At 40.0% G+C, this 20,079-nt stretch overlaps 2 protein-coding genes across 6 annotated transcripts; one reads left to right on the plus strand and one right to left on the minus strand.

Moving 5' to 3' along the window:
• Nucleotides 1-267: 267 nt before the first annotated feature.
• C3H6orf120 (chromosome 3 C6orf120 homolog) lies at nucleotides 268-3,692 on the plus strand. 3 transcript variants are annotated; one of them, XM_060272835.1, is made up of 2 exons: nucleotides 268-386; nucleotides 2,211-3,692. In XM_060272835.1, exon 2 carries the CDS (start codon nucleotides 2,216-2,218, stop codon nucleotides 2,774-2,776), a length of 561 nt encoding a protein of 186 aa, XP_060128818.1. In that variant the 5' UTR covers nucleotides 268-386; nucleotides 2,211-2,215; the 3' UTR covers nucleotides 2,777-3,692. The 3 variants fall into 3 exon arrangements, with proteins under 3 accessions (XP_060128818.1, XP_034964415.1, XP_034964413.1); XM_035108524.2 differs by having other exon boundaries at nucleotides 285-373; XM_035108522.2 differs by lacking the exon at nucleotides 268-386 and adding an exon at nucleotides 399-896.
• Nucleotides 3,664-19,197, minus strand: PHF10 (PHD finger protein 10). Of its 3 annotated transcripts, none has more exons than XM_035108520.2 (12): nucleotides 19,074-19,197; nucleotides 17,170-17,276; nucleotides 16,307-16,437; nucleotides 15,161-15,238; nucleotides 14,457-14,590; nucleotides 14,184-14,333; nucleotides 12,966-13,075; nucleotides 12,037-12,187; nucleotides 11,459-11,611; nucleotides 5,549-5,657; nucleotides 5,120-5,308; nucleotides 3,664-3,879 (listed from the first exon to the last, which is right to left on the minus strand). In XM_035108520.2, exons 1-12 carry the CDS (start codon nucleotides 19,140-19,142, stop codon nucleotides 3,794-3,796), a joined length of 1,467 nt encoding a protein of 488 aa, XP_034964411.1. In that variant the 5' UTR covers nucleotides 19,143-19,197; the 3' UTR covers nucleotides 3,664-3,793. The 3 variants fall into 3 exon arrangements, with proteins under 3 accessions (XP_034964411.1, XP_034964410.1, XP_034964412.1); XM_035108519.2 differs by having other exon boundaries at nucleotides 15,161-15,244; XM_035108521.1 differs by lacking the exon at nucleotides 19,074-19,197 and having other exon boundaries at nucleotides 15,161-15,244; nucleotides 17,127-17,272.
• Between the last annotated feature and the right edge of the window lie 882 nt (nucleotides 19,198-20,079).

A 20,079-nucleotide genomic window follows, 5' to 3' on the forward strand; every position in this document is an offset into this window, starting at 1 on the left:
TTATAAATAAACAAAACACACAGCGCACGGGCTATTCTCAAGGTTTCAAATACAGTATTTTTGAAAGAGTTCCGCACAGCTGAATCCAACCACGCTGCATCCCTTTGGAGTCCGGTTGCCATGGCGACAGCAAAAGGCAACGTCGCTCCCCTTCCCCCGCCTACCTGCTGCCCCTCACTTGCCCCGCCCCACTTGCCAGCATCGGCTGAACGAAAACCAGCAAGACTAGAAATAGGCCGGGGAGTTTCCAGCCTCAAATCTCGCGGTGTTACATCGCGCGCGCGGGCAGGCGGGCGGAGCTGCGCTCGACACTCTGTCAGAGGCTCCAGCGGCCTCTTCGATGGTGGGCGGTGGGCGAGCAGAGTGAGCTGGGGTGCGGCGCTAGGGTGAGCGCGGGCTCGGCGGCGGGCTCGGGTCGGGAGGTAGGCGGTGGGGCGGACGCTTCAGTAGTTGGTGGGCTTCCCCTTCCTCAGCTTGGCACTTTTTGCAGCAGCGCCTGAGTGTAGGGGGAGGGGAAGCTTTTCGTTTTCTTCTCCCCCTCCACCCTGCTGCTTCTGGGGTAGGTAAAGGCCGAGGTAGAAGGGGAGGCTCTTCCTCCCGACCCCCCGAGAGATATGTGAGGGAGGCAGGTTGCGAGGGAGGCGGGGGGGGGGGCAAAAGTATTCGCTCAAAAGTGAGCTCCACGTTCTCCCCGCCCCTTGAGGTTCCCGCCCACAATGCCTTCTTTCTCTCTCTCGTCCCTCCCCCCGCCTGCCCCCCACACCCCGAATTCCTTCTCGGAAAGTTCGGATAGATTTGTGTGCAGAGTTCCACAGGTGGGGGCGAAGCACCGCTGTCTCTGCTTCTCTTTCGAGACTGGATGCATGCAACTCTTTCCAGGGAAAGCGAGTCTGCAGGTGGGCGTCCCGGACTTCACCGGTCTCGGGGAAGATTTGCACAGGTTGTCGTGCCCAGTTGAAGGTGGCAAAACATGGATGCAGCGGCACGTGCGGTGGGGCAGAGTTGCGGAGCTGCCACTGACAACCGGTGTTGCCGCTGCTTCTCTGGACAGGGTTGGGGGGTGACCGCGAGGGGTTCCTGTCCGGATAAGCAGCAGCAACACTGGTGTCAGAATGACAGCTCCTACCCACTGCATGTGCTGCTGTTGAAAAGCAGTAATTGACTTGGGCCCCAAAGATCTGAAAGAGTGCCTGCCAGCTCCCACATCGACCTGGCCAGGTCTAGCCTCCAGGTTGCAGAATAACTTCATCGCCAAGGTGTCTTGTAGCATCATTATTATATGCTTTTGGATTTTTGGTCAGGATTTTTGGTCCTTTTAGCCAAGTGGACTTCCCGCCTACTATGTTGCTGCCCTGTGCTGCTGTTTTGTTAACTGTGTTATTGGTTAGTTTTGTGGATTTATTGTATGACTTGGGGCGTTTTCATAAACCGCCTGGCTGGGACTTCATGATGAAAGACAATTTTGTCTCTTCTTGAAGCTGTTGTATACTTGTTGTATTCTGGCCTGTGTCCTTATTTCCCAACTTTTGTGCTTCTCATAACATTGGCATGTCTTTTTGCTGTTCAGAATTTAATGGGTTTTAGCCATTATGTAGGACTAGTCTATCAATGACACCAATGCAACACCTGATCAATATCTTGTGTAGTATTCTCTGCACTCATGGTAGCGTCAGAGTTAATGCAGAGGCTGCAAAATGGGGTTATGGGGCAGTGGGGGAAGGCTGAGCCAGCCTAGAATCCAATGAATTCTGAACCACACCCACTGCCATTACTTTACAGTATCAGGCCTGGTTGCTATGCATGCTTCTGGCTGGCATAGCAGGGTTTTTCCTGCTTTTGCTACCACTACCTTTCCATGAGTGGCAGGGCTTTGGATGAGGTGTTGATTGCACTGTGCAGGCTGGCTGCAGTTAAGATTGCTCACTGTGTTGCATTTAGTATATCTGCATTATGTGTAGCTTGACTCTGTGCCATTTGGATTACCTTGTTAACTTTACCAACTGTCTTGCATTGGTGTACCTGTGCAAACTGTTATATGAGAGTAGTAGTGATTGCTAAGAGAGCACAAATTATTACAGCTACTTACAATGAGACAGTATGTTGACTGTCTACAAATATTCATAGCTACTCTTGGAGAAATGGAATCTTATTACAGTATTTGACAGTATAATTTCAAGTGACAGAACAAGATTTTTCTATATCCAACACAGGTGTTATGGCAGTCTACTGCAAGAGGGTCCTAGTAATACTGCTTGCTTTTCAAGGACTTCTAATAGCGAGTGCTTATAATGAGGAAGAAGACATACCTGAAGAATGGATTCTCCTTCATGTGGTTCAAGGTCAGATTGGTGCTGGAAACTACAGCTACTTAAGGTTAAATCACGAAGGGAAGATAGTGCTTCAGATGCAGAGTTTAAAAGGGGATGCAGACTTGTACATATCTGATGTGACCCTTCACCCCAGTTTTGATGATTATGAATTGCAGTCAGTAACTTGCGGTCAAGATGTCGTTTATGTGCCAGCGCACTTCCGCCGTCCAGTGGGAATAGGGATTTATGGCCATCCCTCTCATCTGGAAAGTGAATTTGAAATGAAAGTGTACTATGATCAAACAGTTGTGGAATCTCCATTTGGTGGTGGCTCCTACAATCCAGAAGATACAGATTTGAACCAGAAGCAGTTTCATGCAAGAGAAGATGAGTCTCAGGATGAAGAATCAGTCTTCTGGACTATACTAATTGGAATATTAAAATTAATACTTGAAATTCTGTTTTAGATTCAGAGCTAGACAACTGGTCTTCACATGTGAACAATATAGACAAATGAATGAATGCTATCATGTGAGCATTAGTACTAACTGATACTTTCTTTGCCAGGGAGGGGGAAATAAAGCCATAACTAATTTTGTATTGTAAACTTTTCCCACAGGTACACTGCAACAGGCACAATATTTGTATAAGTTTTCTCTTAACTGATCAGGGTCAAATATGAGTATTACAGTTCACTGTGACTTTGAATAAAACTGATTTTCTATACAAAGATTTTAAGAATAGTAAAAAGACTAATCTCCATACAGTATTTCAGCACATTTCAATTATAAATACTTTAACTTCTTCTGTATGAATACACTAGGAGCAAATACCATTTTTAAAGGCTAGCAGCTTTTGGAGCATGAAAGCCATTTAACTAAGGTTGCTTTCATATGATATGATATGATATAACATCCTAAAAAAGAAAATATGAATTATCCTCCTTTTCTTGTGGTTTGATGGGAGAAGCATTGACTTAAGAGACATAATTTGGCATGACCAATATAAGGTCTACATGATTTCTTGCTGTAAACCTAAATTCATTATATCATATGAGATTTGTACCACTTGATGGATTTTTTTTCTTGTCAGGCATTAGTACTCTGCTTAAAGGCAACTCCCATCAGAAAACAGTAATTGCCAACTAGTGATTCAGTCATTTTCTTTGAGCTGGACAGAGAACACAAGTGATTGCTATGCAATAAATAAAGTCTGTTGTGCAATGACTGCTATGCAGCAGCACTGTATCCATGAAACAATTGATAGATTTACAGAATTTCACCAGGGCACTTTCCCTCTAAATGGGATTTTCAAGCAAAGCTACTGGAATAGAATGTATCCTTCCCTATCCTCCTAAAATTAAAAACTTTATTTGGTGAAAAACATTTTGAGTGGTATTTTTCCTTATACAGAGTGGTAGGTAAAATAGCACCAAGTTTAGCACTTGTTTTGGGGCAGTTATATATAGAGTGTAAATATTGATTTTAGCCTTCTTTGCTGTTCTTCCCTCTTCTTCCTCTGCCTCTGGGTATTGGAGGTTGTCTTTCGCAACAGTCACAAATCCAGCGACCTACAAAATTAGAGTTTTCAGTTAAAAGCAGAGCAAACATCTGCTACTATAAAAACGTCACTCACTTGAAGTGCTTTTGGGGAGCAGAGTACGGAAGGACACAAATGTTAATAATATTGCAATCAAATGCCCACTTTCTTGGGACTGTGTCCCAATGATTGATGTGGGACTTGCTTTCAAGCAAACTTGCTTTTAATTTGGCTGTTACGGTATTTTTCAATTTCATGCAACTTAAATTTCAGGGACCCTTGAAGATATTTTTCTTTCTTCCCCACAGGCAGGTAAACAGACGCAATGGTGGGAAGAAACTGTGCTTGCTTCTCAATTCTTTATATAATATGTTGAAAGCTATTCAAGGTTGGATATACCGGTGACACTCAAGTCATGTGAATTGTTCAAGAAGTATGTGCTGGGCCTCTTCAGTTTGTTTACTTAAATGTCAGTGCATCACTTAATATTCATGCTCCAGCACTGAGAATGATTCCCTCTAAGATTGAAACAGCACACTATTGTTCATTTCCTTAAGTAAGCTTGAAAGTAGGGACAGCAGTACCCTACTTGATTATTTTCCCTAGGTAAACTTAGGGACTCATTCAATGTGCTGTAGGAAAAGAGCAAAATAGTGAATGAGGCACAGTGGGATTGGGTTAGCTTTAATGTCCTTTGTCCAATGAAGAAAACAGTTTGTAAAGTATAGTTACATGCTGTTTGATAAAGAACCACCTACATTTTTCGCTAGCTTCAAAAACCTGTTTGATTTACAATGTGCTTCTTGCCTTCAGAAAAGCTTTCAGTAGCTCACAACACTGACATTTATACTCGATTAAAGTCACATAAACTTAAATTACACACTGGGTGTGGGATTGGAGGGGTGGGGGAAGAGAAGGTGTCAGTTCAATGGAACAACTGCACTGCAAAACCCATTGAGAATAATTTTCATCAGATGTCAGCTTCTCTCTAGTTAAGTTTCTGACATCCGACTTCCCATCTACAATCTTTTTACTTTTTTCAATGTTTATTATACTGTTAAATCCTAAATTGCAAACACTTTTTATGAACACGAATTGAGAAAGTAAATGAAGTGTGTAAGAAATAGCTGCCTCCAAGATTTCACTAAATAGATACAAGTAACATACAAAATGTTGAGATTTGAGCTTTCTGAAAGAAGTGAAGCAAGATTGTGCTTCTTTAATCTTGGATCTTGATTCAATCTCTGAACAAGAGTAATTTATATAATTACCTGTTGGAATAGCACCAAGCCCCACACAAAACGTATGATAGCCACGGTCACACACATCACAGAACATCATTTCTTCCTCATGGTGAGGTTGCCCACATATAATGCATGTTTTACACTCCATACATTGCCAAGGGTAGGTCTTAATTATTGCAACAAGCTCTGCAGACATATCCAGACAGGATGGGTGCCCTAGATCAAAACCAGTATCATTACTAGAATGGTCAAATGAAGCATATTTAATGAAAATAATTAAAATAGTTTGTTTCACAGAACATTTTGAGTTCATTTCAGCATGTCAGATATTCTAAATTAACTTTTTTTAAAAAACTGCAAAAGCATTAGTTTGATTCTGCATTTCAGGTTGTTCTTTAAAATGGGTCATCACTTTAAATATTTAGAGATTTATTCAAAGCAGAGTCTGTTACTTACCACTGTTATCACACTGGGAGCAGTGTATAAGTGCTTCAGCCTTCCCTTTCTTGTTGGACTCCTTACCCTTCAGACAAATTCCACATATAGCATTTGGAATGGCCTTTGGCTGGAAGGGTAGAAGAGGGCTATAAATTCATTCCAGAAGAATTGAGAACAGGTTTTTGTTTTTGTTTTTTTAAAAATGTACTTATTTTAACCTTTATAAATTAATGAACTTTGTGAGTGGTGTGGATCAAAGGGAATGATTAAAAATTGGCAAGCATTGATTATACTGGGAACAGAAATCAACAAACTAACTCTTCAAAGCATGTACATGTATAGTTTACAAAATGTATCCCAGCCAAAGAAAGCGTATGTAATTCAAACTCTTTCATTTAAAAATGACAATCAAATGATCAAATTACACAATGAATATGAATTTTACAAAGAAAAATGTGGATAACTTCTAATAATATTATGGTTTGTCTATAGCCTGCACATGATACATGAAAATCAGTAACGTGGGAAAGCCTCTTAAAATGCAATTCATATTATTTGAACTATAAATATAAAATATATGCACTAAATCATATATAATGCTTTTTATCTACAAAGAGATTTGGCAAAACATTCTGAACTAAATTAATTAGCAGTTCGTAAGTGTTGTGTGTTGCCTTAACGCTAAAGTCTTGCAAAGAGCCACTAGCAACAATGTTATTAAGATCAGTGAGATGATTCACTATACAGTATAGAATAATTCATAGTACTGTAGTATAAAGGTGCTGTCTTAACATCAACTCAAACAAATGACCCAGACAGCCTACTATTTTTGCTCCTGAAAGGCAGATATTGAATCTGCCTTGAACTTCAGCAAAGCCATAGGCAGAAATGTTTCCCAGCACAGCTGAGTCTTGCTGATTGAAGCTGTGTTTATCAGTTGAAGCCAATGCCAAAATGAAGCAAGCTGCAATTGGACACTTAGCTGTGGCTATGTGAAACAAAATCTGACCCCGTCTCTAGCAAATTTAAGATCAGAAATAGAGAGCAGGTTTTAAATATATAGCCAACTTAGTCCCACAGACTGCAGCCAGTTTGGTTTGTCCCGACAACTGTCTGCACTTTCAATGTGCAAAACACTGTCCCGTGTTATTCTTTGTCCTTATGTGACAAAGAGATGGAACTCTAGCTCATACCACCCTTGAACAGGGTAGATATCAATTCTATCCCTTATGCAATTGAGTTTGCATACAGTATTAATTTTTGTCTACATACAAGGGCAGCTTCTGCTGGCATTAAGAGATACTGTATGTATCTGTACCTGAAACACTTTGTCATGTTATGCTAGCAGAATGGGAACCTCCAAATGTGAACTTGCTTATTTGGTATCACTAGAAGTTTTCGCTTTGAAGAAGAACCATTATTTGCTTAGCAAAACAAGCACCAAAACATCTGAACATATCCCCAGCTTTGAAAGAGAAGTGTGAGCAGGTAGAACTTTGCAAAGCCAATAAGGAAAGGAGGAGGAGCTTTAAACAAATGTGGAATGGTCTCTCATGCTAGTTTTCTAAACATTCAGACAATGAAATGTTAACAGCTACCCTTGCTAGATACACATCCCTGTCAGTAATGTTTTGGTTATGCTGAGAGAAGCAGCATAGATTTGAGATGTTCTGATTGCTGTTAAATAATGAAAAGTACTGGTTTATAAAAACTTTGCTTATCAAATGCAGAAAAATAGGTTCTTTAGAACTTACTGTATAAGCAAAATAAAAGTGAAAAATCAAACCTTAACCCTGATTTTTTAAATTTTTAAGCCAGTATTTCCTAATAATTTCTAAACCGCAGAGAAGTACATACTAATAAGCCTTAGTCTGATTTCCTAGAATATTTGAATATCTAAATTAAACTAGGGCTTCAAAGCACTTTAACTTGCCTGGCCTCCAGAAGTTTGTTTAAATACTCACAAGGCATTTATAAACAGCTTGTTTTCCAAAAGATGACAGAAGCATTCATGAATAATTTTTTGCTTATTTATTTTTTTAAAAAAGCATAGTCCACCTGTTTTATACATAAATATAATTGAATGATAAAAGGAGACTAACATTCACAAATGTCTCTACAAAATAATAAATACCACGAAAGAGAAAACATACATATAAAAAATTTTCTATTACCTATTCTACTCCTACTTTTATACCTTTTTATACCCTGCGCCTACCAACAAAATATTAAACCTCTTTCCTGCAGTGATCTCCCTCTTGTATTGCTACATTCTATGAATAATGTCTGTGTTTTAAGTTATATCAATATAAAACAAAACAGCAAGTGCACTTCTCTAATTCTCTTTACCAGTATATTCTTCTGATGTGGTACACAGTAGCAACCTCTCTTTCAGTCACCCAAAGCAAAACAAACTTTGAGTCACTAGATCTGTGCTGTGGTATGTGCAGTTAATACTATGATACTTAAATGCGAAAACACTGGTGAAGGTGCAGTTATTAATAATGTTTCCCCCTAGTCCTAGTTCCACAAAACTAGGAGTGAAATAGTCACAGCATACTAGTTAAAGACCCTCCAAAGACATTGGAGTGTCCCCCTATCAAAATGAAATAGAAAGGAAAGCCTGTTCACATTTCAAAGCAATTTTAAGTGAAAACGGAAAAATAAAAATGGCTTTGCGGGAACACTGGAAAACACTGTTTGACATATTGTTCTCCTAATCATATTCAACTGGACAAAAGAGGTGAGGGGGGGGGGGGAAGAGTTCCTGACTTGCTGCTCCCAAAATTGGTTTTATGACAAAGGCTGAAATCCAGACACAAGCTGATTAAATTTCATTGAAAACACTGGCCTGGTTCATATGTTGCATCCCTGGTCCAGGGTTTAATCCAACTAAATCTTACTCAGAGTAGACTCATTGAAATTAATGAACATGACAAGATTAGGTCCATTAATTTCAAAAGGTTGCTCTGAGTAAAACTTAGTTGACTATCACCCCTTGGGATTATATCTGACCAAGTCATACTTGGAATGAATCCACAGAAATAAATTAAGTGCATTTATTTCAATGCTTTGCAGCTTCCATGAAGATTTCCAAGTATGGCAAATGACGGATGGGGAAGGTGGAGAGTTCAAACTCTTCGCCTGCTCCCACTCCAAAACCATGGTTTCCTGGACCAGAAATGTTACACTTGAACAAGAACAGTGGAATTTCAGCAGCTAAACTGTAGCTAAATCAAAAATAGCTCACAAGCACACCATGTTTTCAAAAATTACTTTGCCAGAAAATAAGTTCTTTCTGTTTTCATAGCAACGGAATGTAAATTGGAAAATTCTGGGATGGGGGAAAAGGGCAAGTCAGTCTCTTGCAACATGCTCAACTTAACATATGTGCAAATCTCCCTTATTCTGAGAAAAGAATACTGCATGTGCAATTATAACAGCCAGTCCTTCATCAATTGCAGTAAAAATTAATGGCTATATAGGAATGGTATATCATGAGGAGGAAAAAACGTTTCAATAGTTTAAAAATAGTAAACGTTAAATAAGTTAAAAGGAGAAAAACTCTAACATTTGCTTTCCATGGCATAATAACAGGATGTCTGGATATTGTAAATCTTCTTAAGCTTGAATTTTAGAGTGAATATTGTAATTTAAAGACTGGTAAAGGATGATAAATGGGTAGTGCATGTTGCATAATAAAATCATTATATATTCCTGGGACAATAGTTGAAGTCCCATTTTCAGCACATAATGTATAAAAGAAATACCTGTTATAGATAGTTACGTATCTATCTGTCATGTTTTAATCAGCTCCATAAAATCTATCGTGTTTAAAATCATCCTGGCCTTACATTCGGGGAAGTCAAAGCTATAGTGAGAATAGCCATAAATTGTGGGGGTGGGTAGGTGGGTTGTTGGCATTGTGTTTTCAAAGTAGTTTGTGCTGTCTTCTTGGGGCCCAATGCACCAGGAAAGACTCCAACACCAGCACCATTGAAATGAATGGCAGCAGCGAGAGCTCAATAAGCATTCATGACAGGAGATTTTGCATAGAGCTTTCCTGTGATTCATCTAGACTTACTAGAACATGCTTTTGAACCAGTGACCAGCAATCACCGGGATCCATTTTTTAATCAAAGTACTGAAAAAATATAGTATCTTCAGCAGTCACAAGCCTCACCAATCACTTCTTTATGCTATCCCTTCACAATGAAAGACTAGCCAAACATTGAATCTTATGGACTTTGTTCACATAATACTTAAAGTTCAAAAATGCTACTAAGCCTTTCAAGCTTCATCTTTGGATTTCATAAAATTACATTACTGGCATGAGTTTAAGTCTGCAATAAAGTAAACATTTTGCAATGCAAATATGTAAAAATAGACATGTTCTGCAAAAGTTTAAATCTCTTATTTGCATCATGTAAAATTATTCCTGAAATGAGATTATAGATGACATATAACATTTCTGTAATATAGTCTAAAAGTATGCATTTATCCTGTTAAAACAATATTCCTGCAGGTCTTTTCCAACAAAAGCTGTGCAATGCTAACTGGAGAGTGAATGGTTTGTTTTGGAGAAAAAAATAAGCAATTAAAATAAATGATGCAGTTTGGTAACAGTTCGCAGAACTTAAAATTAGGCTACTTGTGCTACATGTTTAACAATCATGCTGGCAACTCAGAATTACCATCCTTAACTTTCTTCCTGTACCCTTTCCAATCCACATGCCTTATCTTCTTCCAACTATAGTATAAAGCAAATATCCCATTGGTTTCAATGGAAACCAAATAGCTTGCTTCTTATTTTCCTCAACACTAAACATGAATTTCCACTGAAATATGAAAAATACTTTTAATCCTAAACTGAAATCCATCCATTGACAATTACAAAACTGGATGTAACAATCACTGTTCAAACATGACAAGTTTAAGATAAGGTTCTGAGATTCTGGACCTGTTCAGATATACCTCTTCCCTACTCACCTCTCTGTGCAATGATATCACACAAGCAATCTCAAGATCACATACTTTCTCTCTACACACACACCCTATCGAACACACAATGTGACCGCAGCAGGAGATCCCATTTTTAGTCCACAATCTCCCCTACCCTATGATACGGAACCATTTTCTAAATTATAGAGTTGGATATCTCTATACTGGCAAGGTTAGGGAGATGTTCACATTCAAATGTGGAGACCTTCAAGTTTAGTCATCATTCACACAATTAGGAGAAGTGGTATGGAGGAAGCATGTGAGTCCCAAGAACAGCTCCTGACCCTCACTGCCCATAGAGGTAAGGGTGAAAAAGTATTGTCTAAATGGGTTCTTACAAGGTTAACTGAATATTTCTCCCTGCAAACAACACTGCAGTGCTGCTCAAATCAAATCTAGGATCCCAACAACCTACATTCTAGGGAAATGTTAAGTTTACTATTACCAAATCACTTTCTAAACAGTTATGCTTTTGACCTGTAAAGAGTTAAAAAAATATATGTGCAACATTTGTGCAACATTTTTACAGTCCAGTCCACACATGAGCAAGGTTATTTTAAATAAATCCCAACTGGATATTTGATATGTAACCATCTACCTTATAATGACAATAAAAGAACAGAACACCCCCCCCTGCAAAACGAGAGGAGAAACTTCCTTTATAATGGGGTTTCATGCTGCAGTTGTTTAGGAACCAATTTAAGTATAGAAAATAGAAGCCACTCCACAGCCAGGGTAACAAACAGTAAGGCCCCAAGTAAAATAAAGCAACAGGAAGTAAAGAAGCAAACAGGAATGCATAACAGGAGAGCAGCTAGCCAAGTATAGTAAGCAGAAGTTCCATATTTTTGAAAAAAACAAAGTTAAATGTTTCAGGGAGAGAGGCTGGTCAGTAAAGAAGCTGAGTCAGGGGCTTTTTTCTTCTACCTTGTACCCAGGAACTGACTTGGATACAGATCGTTTGGAACCCTCTTTTCTTGGTGTAGAGTTTTTCTCTCTTGTTTTTTGTCTTCCCTGAGTAGGTTCCTCCTGGTTTTCGGGGGGGCATTCACCTTCAGACACATTGCCAGAAGAATTCTCCTATAACAAAAGCACCATCGTTTTGTTGGTTTGCTTGGAGTGGACAAAGGAAAAAATTATCTCTTTCTAAACTTCAAAGCCAAGAGAACTTCACTTTCTTTACTCTGAAGAATAGGGCACTTATTCACCACAGATGTACCCAATGAAATAACTAATAGCCTGGCCCTTCAATCCAGCACTCTGTTGATGGAGTGCTAGGCATCACATTGAACAAGTCTTAAGAATGGCACAAGGTTAATTGATTAGACCTCAACCAGAAACAACAATAGGTATATAGACAAGAATACAATTCAAAAAAATCTCTAGTGCTTTATTCTTATAAAACACTTGGATAATAATAGGGTATTTATCCTCTGTATTTTCAAAGTTTCTGTTAATCTATCTATGAAAGCACACATACATAGGCAAACACTACTTTAGCTCACCGAATTGCCTTTGATTTTCCTCTTTTCATCACCACGCTCTTCTGCATCATCAGAATCTCCATCACTATCTAGTGCAGGTAGCTCTGGATCTAAGGGAGGCTCATAAAGAGCTGTATTTAGCGGCAAATATCGAAGCTCATCTGGAGAGTATCTGAAGTGAAGAAGTAATTATTTCCAGTACCATTTATATAGATCTTTTGATACACCATGTATACACTATGTGTGGTTCCACAACCAAGGGAGCCAGGGTTTCTTCTTCCTCCTCCATCTGCTTCCCTGCTCATCTTTCAGATGTCTTCTGCCTCTGTCAGGCTCTCATTCCTTTCTACCTTAGTCTCTCCCCCTCCTCCACTGCAACCACCCCCAGGATGGCCACCGCGTGTATAACAGAATTCATGCAAGTAAAATGTGTGAAAGCACTTTATATAAAAGGATATGTTCTGTGGACCCTACATACAGTACACCATTGCCATGCTATTTGGAATGACACAGGAATGTTTTCTCATTTGCTAAAAGCCTGATCCTCTTAATCCAATCTAAAGTACATGCTGAACAAAGCAATTCTTATATTTTGTTATTCTATATTCATAGAGAGAGGTAACTAAGCCAGGTTTGCCAAGCTTGCCCTTTAAAAGTATGTCATTCCCTTATATATATTTGGGTTTTTTATTTCTACAAACTACATTTTCCTAAAGCAATAAAAAATTAGTGCTTGTTTGCTTTCCCCACCACTTTCACAAGGACTTTTCCTTTTGGGTTGTGACTTTTAGATTATAAGCCTAAAGGCAGGGACAGTTTCATCACTGATATTTGCAAGCTGCTCTTACAGCCTTTCCTCCCAATTGGCTGAACAGCAGGATAAAATGCTTTCAAGAAATAAAACAATCAGATTCATCAGAGCAAATGTATTTCGTTATTTTTACAATTACCTTTTATAGTACTCCTGAAACTGGCCTGGTATGAGAGACACTGGATAAGGACTAACCTTTGTCCTTTCTGTAGGTAAGATTTTATATTTTCCTTGAGGCACCTGGATAACCTGGATTGTTAACAGATAAAATAAAGAGCTCATTTCCTACATTTTATGCAGGGGCTTGCGTTTCCAAATGATCATTTAGCTAGATTCATTGGAACCATGAAATTTCCACTGCCAACTCACCCTCATGCATAATGCATCATATAACCTGAGATTCAATTCCAATAGATTGGATAAAATTACCAGATCTTCTAAACCCCAAGGAGTGGATCACATCCCAAGGAGTGGATCACGCAGCTACCGATTAAAAATTCTGTACAGACAGCGAGGCATTAGAATTGCATGCACCCACAGGTACATGTTAAATACTGTAATGTGACCTGGGCTGCATGTTTGTACAGATATATTAATGTATTTTCTGGATCACAATGGTATGGCATATGCATATTCCACATCCCAAAATTTTGCCTTGTAATTGCATCAATCAGCCTAAGGAGGGGATTAGGGCAAGTAGATCCATACTCCCAATCGCTTTACACTATGGCTGGGGGCAGGGAGAGGGGAAATAACACTCTCTGTACAAAATTAAGGCTCAAGAAACACACCTGAAGTGGCAGTTTTCCTATGTGCTCCCATGTTTAAAATAAAATAAATTTTCTTATCTTCTCCATCAGAACGGAATACAAAATAAAACATAAAGAATGGATATTGCTAAAATGCATTAGTGACCTGAAACGCTGATTATTCCATTTTCGTATTTTTATAAATAAAAAGGGAGCAATTGTACTGGAAGTGAAGCAATATAGGGATGACAAAACCTTGTTGTGCACCTCAAAGTATCAGGAGTAAAAGAGGGTGAGCTCACAGTGATTTCAGTCTGGAGGAATTCAAAACCCAATCAAAATATTTCACTGTTGTAAACCAGTGGTGACTACTGGACTACTCCAGAGGGCAGTGGCAAGATCTGAGAAAGTCAGTTCCCTGCTCAACCAAGAAAAAACTGGATAAATAACTTCCAACTGTATTCTCTCTCCCAAAAAATATCTACTGAGGTTTCAATAAAATGCTATATTTTCCAACACCTCCCCCCCACCCCAAAATCTGGCATCTTTACTATAGGTAACAAGAAGCTACCTATAGTCATTTGAGCAAAAAAGTTAAACCATCCTACATGTGTCTGTAAATCAAAATAGGCCCTTCTTTCTTCCATTCGTTCCCGGTTTAAGTTGCTGTTGAACTCGGCGGCTTTCTTGGCAGCTTTCTTAATGTACTCTGGAACTTTACTTGCTTCAACTTTCTGTGTGTTCTGCTGTTGCATTTGCTGAAACAGGGTTGTTGTTTTTTCATTAGTTCACAAGCTGCAGAAGCTATCTATCCCAAAAGACATTTAATATGTTCCAATATTGTAAACATCTTCACAAATAAATTTGGAGACAGAACTTACAGAATACTCTTTATAGTGATCAGTTATTCGTTGGCGTTCTTTTTCTTGAAGTATGACAGAGTACTCAGCATGTTTCGCCGGGTATTCTTTAATCATCAGATCAATTACTTCATCACTGCGTAGGGCTGTGAGACCTAGGTTACATCAAAAAGTAACTTGTGCAATTTCAATACAAAATAAGAGACAAAATTAAGGGGGTTTTGGGGGGGGGTTAGGTTTTTTTTTTTTAAGACTTGTAGCCATCCTAACTTAGAGCATCAGTGCAGTGCAAAGTATGTGTGACAATTGCACAATGATTCTCCCCACAGAACTTCGGAATCAAGTTCTGACATCTCCTGCTCCAACTGCTATATTGTTTTATTGTCTATTTTAATTATGGATTTTAACATTTGATATTAGCGTAACTGATTTTTATATTTTGTAAACTGCTTTGAAGCCTATACTGGCCGTAAGCAGTTATATAAATTAATAAAAAATAATATAATCATAAGGCTCAGCTAAATGTATTACATATTTTCACAGTTTATTCCCAATCTACTTTAAGGAGCAATGAAGTAATAATCTTTTTAGTAACAGTTTCCACATCTTCACAAGTTTATTGTTAAAAAGGTAAAAATGGAATAATCTCTCCTACATTTTACTCTCTTGGAAATGTTTACATACTCCATTTTTTAAAAGAAAAAAAATGCCCTTTTTGTCCTTACCTAAGGTACACTGTGTTTCTGTAATGACATTTAACTCTCTGAGGTAGAGTTTCTCTTTGTGAGATAGATCTCGTCTTTCTAAATCTCCAGGAAAAGGGAGGAAAAGTAGTAAAAAAGAAAGTGTAAAGGATTTTTGCAACCTCTCCAAAAGTATAAAATAAACATAGCTGTGTTGCAGTTAAATTTCACTCAAGTACTTGTAATAGAAAGTTACTGCTTCTGTCACAGGAAACAATAATAAGATAACCCATGCAGGGAATATTATGCTTTTTGCCTCTACCAAACCTGAGAAGCATGTTGGGCGGGGGGGGGGGAGTCACAACTGCTTTCCCTAGCCCACCTTTTCAGCAAGTCTACTTATACACAAAAAAAATGATAATGTGCTGTAAAAAGCCCCCTGCTCAAATTAAAAGTAGCTGCAGGCATTCAAACAAGTTGCAATGGAAGAGATGTGACTTGCCCATTCACCTGTTGTGCTTTTTCTGCAAAGTATGAAGCATGGACTCATACATCATCTATGCAGCAAAGTGCACAAGTTCCAAGAATTTGTGGTGCTCCCACATCCGATCATAAAGTAGATGTGCGATTCCACAATTGCACAGGAAGTACAATCACTTTTGCTTCCTTTGTTGCAGCTTATCCTTCATGCTCACAGTCATGTTGAGAGGAATGTCCTCATTGTTCCCTTATTGACAGAGGGAACCTGAGGTTGAATGACAGTAACTGGCTCAAGACTACCAGCAACAATCTGCGGAAACCAAACAGCTGAAATGTTCATTACTGTGAATAACAAATAAAATATTATCTCGAATCTTTTTTATTAAAGGGTTTTAAAAATGAACAGGATTGCTTAAAAGCCTCATCTATTCAAAGTATCTCAAGTCAGGCACTCAAGACAGCAGACAAACATCACAAAAATAACATTTTAAAATGTAAAACATGTTTTCATAGATATCAATGAAAAAAGAGACAAAAACCAAATGTGCCATTCTCGTATAATACATTCCCAAAGGAAGCTGAGCAATTCTGTAGTCAAGAGCAAAATAATAGGAGCCTCCATAGTCCTAGATGAAAACACATTCATACATCCTCATGGATACACATTTGATTTGTAACACTTCACATAAGGATTTCTAACATTAATACCTGGATATTTTCGCTTAAAGGAGGTCACACCCAAGTATTCACTGACTTGCTCTTGAAGCATATAGTATTCTCCAGTTTCATCAGGTGGCCATTTGTACTCTATCAGGTTTTCAGCTGGAAAGTAGCTAAAGCTAAACACATAAAGATCGAGCTTGAAACAATCAGTGTTTAATTAATTAATTCTTAAATTTATAATAATTTAATTATATGTCTTTCACCCATAGATCTCAGAGCAGTTCACAATATAAAACTACAAGATAAAAATGAAATGCATACTAAAAACAAGAACAAAAAACCAAGCAAACCAATAACCCATCCAGTCCACAGTCTAACATTATATCCCACATGCCATTTCACTTGCTCCATAGGATTGATTGATTGTTTAAATTGTTAACCACCTGGACACGCTTCAGGTGGAATTTTTATTTTTAGAATATAAATTTTAAAAACTGTCCTTCATTTAATGGACTTTTTCCAACTGTTAGATGTTAAAATGCCCCATTTGCAGGATAGTCATTGTGTCCTATAATATGCTGCTTCTTTTTATAAAAGAAAAAACCAAATTTTGACTTTCTAGGTAGAGTGAGGCAACTAAATAATAAGAGGCACAGTTCCAGTGTACCTTTTTGAGAAAGAAAAGTATTTACAATCTATTTCCAAATTCCTATAGTGACCATCTCTGACTGCATGAGTACAAAATTTCAGAGCTCTAGTTCATGGGGAGTTACCCAACAAGCTTGAGGGTAAGCAAGTGAGGGTCAGGCATATATTTCCTCTCTCTATTTAAACGATCTGGAACATATTGGGAAAGGTTACATACCGTATGCATCTAGAGAAGAAAAAAACGGAATGCATGATAATACCTAAGGTCCTGACTTGAAGTTTCACAACTTCGTGAGCTGTCCCCTGAGCCCATGCGTCGTCTTTTTGATGGTTGGCTGCCATCATTTGAATTCTCTTCTGTATCATCCTACATTAAGAGCAAAGCGACAAATGTTGAAAAGCAGAGCTCCCAGGACTCATCAGAGATCTAGAATATAATTATTCTGGATTTTAAGACCCCTAAATCAAGACTTAGGAATGACCTGCCCATGGCATACATCCCCATCCAGTCTGCATCCTCTCCTCAGCCTCAACCCCTCCTCCCTGGCCCACAATCTGCGGGTGTCTCTTGATGATTCCTCTCCCTTTTTCTGACAGAAATGTGCAGGAAGCAAGCTCAACTGAGAACTGCAACTTCATGGCCCTGAGCAATTTGAAGCAGCAGCTCCTGAAGCCGGGATGGTGGAGAGAGGCAGGGTGGCCGGACCCACCACCAGAAAGAGGTTTCTAGCAGATTACCACCACCACCACCCCGCCCTTGGAACGAAGCCATTGGCAAAAAGAGAAGAAAAGTTTCCTGGCTTCTGCTTTAAATAGTTTAGGATCTGACTATTTGTTTTATTTATTTACTGCATTTGTAAAGCCATAACAAACACTCTCTAGCTAGCTCACTAAGACAAAACCAATGATTAAAGTACAGTAAAAGGTAAAGGGACCCCTGACCATTAGGTCCAGTCATGACCGACTCTGGTTGCGGTGCTCATCTCGCTTCATTGGCCAAGAGAGCCGGCATTATAGGATTGGATACTTTTGGACAATACAGATGTATTGGATTTAGAAGGATACGATAACATATTTGGTTGGCATGCTTATTTGTGGTACGATAAGGTTAAAGTTCATAGAGGCTTCTTAAACCACACTATAAGGAAATCAATTTATAAGGTTTGGAATATATACAAAACGTTGTTAGAACGCAAAACTCCATGGTGGCTTTCACCATTGGAAGCTTTTGTGGTAAAGAAAAACATGGGAAGTGATTGAGCTACATATAAAAATTTGCTGATAGAAGTGGATAATAAAACTAAAGTCATTTGAAGAGTTAAGAGGAAAGATAACTGGTTGCAGTATCACCAATTGCAGGACATATATAAAGAAGATAACAAGAAGAATGGGTTTGGTAGTACCAAATCAAAAATAGAGATCAAGCTGCTAGACAGTAAAAGGAAAACATTGTCGAAAATGTATGTTACTATTACGAGTGGTATTATCCTGTATTTTGGAAATGTGCATCCAGTTTGTTTTTTCCTTTAAATTTTTTTTGGGGGTAAGCTATAGCTTGTTTAGCTAAAACGTAAATCCGGCACTGGTCAGGAATGATGGGAGTCCAACGCCATTCGGAGGATCGCAGGTTCCCCATCCCTAGTTATGTAGTCATACGCTCAGCATCAACTCTTAGTCCCTGCGGTACAGCCTAAAGGCTCGCGATGATGATGAAGGAACCTTGCAGAAACCGAGCAGCTTCGGATCCAATGCGATCTTGGATACAAGAACCACTGGACGCCCTGCGCTCCTCGCAGGTGGGGAGGCAGGTGGGAAATAAACACAAAGCGAAGGAGGCGGTGAAGCGGCAACTTCAAGGAGAGCGCTCCTGCCCATCCGCCTTGGAAGGGGAGGCTGGGGGCGCGGAGGCTTTTGGGAGACTCGTCTCCAAGGTAACGGCAGGGGCGTGGGCTCCTTTCGTTTCCTCAAGGATGAGCCCGGGGGCGGGGAGACGGCCGAGGACACAGGGCCGCTCGGCCGGTCCCTGTCGAGAGTCCTTCACAACCTGCCGTTTCTCGCCGGAGGTCGCCCGTTATCTATTTATTCTCCCGCCCCAGCAGGCCGAGTCGCCTGAGAGAGGACGGCCACCGCCTCCTCCTGCTGCTGCTATTGCTGCCCTGCTCACCTTGAGAGACTGGGCTCCAGGCGTGGCCGGGTCGCTGTCACACACCCGCGGGGACAAGACGGCCGCCATCACCAACACCGCCGCCGCCGCCGGCCACGGACGAACTGGCGCGGCTAGAGAGGCTCTTTGTCCCCGCCCCCCCTCCGGTTTCTTTCCTGGAGTCCTGCCGCGTCGAAGGCCAGCGCCACCTGCCCGCCTGGAGGTGGCAGCGCAGCCGCCGTCGTGAAATCAGCCTCGAGTCTCGACCCCGTTCTCTTGGCTCTTGGGGGCGGAGTCTGTGAAGCAGGTGCGCTCCCTTCTCCGCCTCTACCGTGGGGTGGAGGGTTACTGGACCAGGGTCCAGAGTTGAATCGTAGAATCACAGAATTGTAGAGTTGGAAAGGACCGCGAGGGTCATCTAGTCCAACCCCATAGTTAGGATCTCCCTCTTCCCAATGTTTGCATTGATTTTTATTTCACTGCTTCATTAGCACTTACTGCCCTTTTCTCCAAACTCTTGTTGATGTTGTTAGTTAGGATCCAGAAATACATGCGTGCAAGCCTGGCTTCCTATGGCCCAATTCTGTGGTGGGGGTTCCCTCCTCTTTCTCACACGTCCCACCCAGCCATGACCCCCACCATCTGGAAGGGGCCCCCAACTTTCGGGGGAGCTTTTTCTGGAGGACTGGCTGGTGGAGAGAAGGCGGTGCAGGGAATTCTATTTTGACAGCCCCTCATTTCTCAGGAACCTACTTATGTTATTTAGGACAGGTGGCAAAAATTGGCCCTTATATCCCAGCTCAATGATAGAGATATGCAGGAGGAATGCTGTTTATTGTCTCCAGAGTGGATGAGGCACTCATGGTATCAACGCGAAATCAAGCATTTAGTGCGGGCGGTCCTACAACATGGAATGCTTTCCCCATGGAAAATCTTGTGTTCATATTTCTAGAGACTATTTCTAGGGTCGCCAGGTATTTTTATGTGGTTGGCCAGGTCCTTACGATTTTATATTTGCTGTATACAG

Source organism: Zootoca vivipara, chromosome 3, assembly GCF_963506605.1.
Source record: "Zootoca vivipara chromosome 3, rZooViv1.1, whole genome shotgun sequence".
NCBI classification, from domain to species: domain Eukaryota; kingdom Metazoa; phylum Chordata; class Lepidosauria; order Squamata; family Lacertidae; genus Zootoca; species Zootoca vivipara.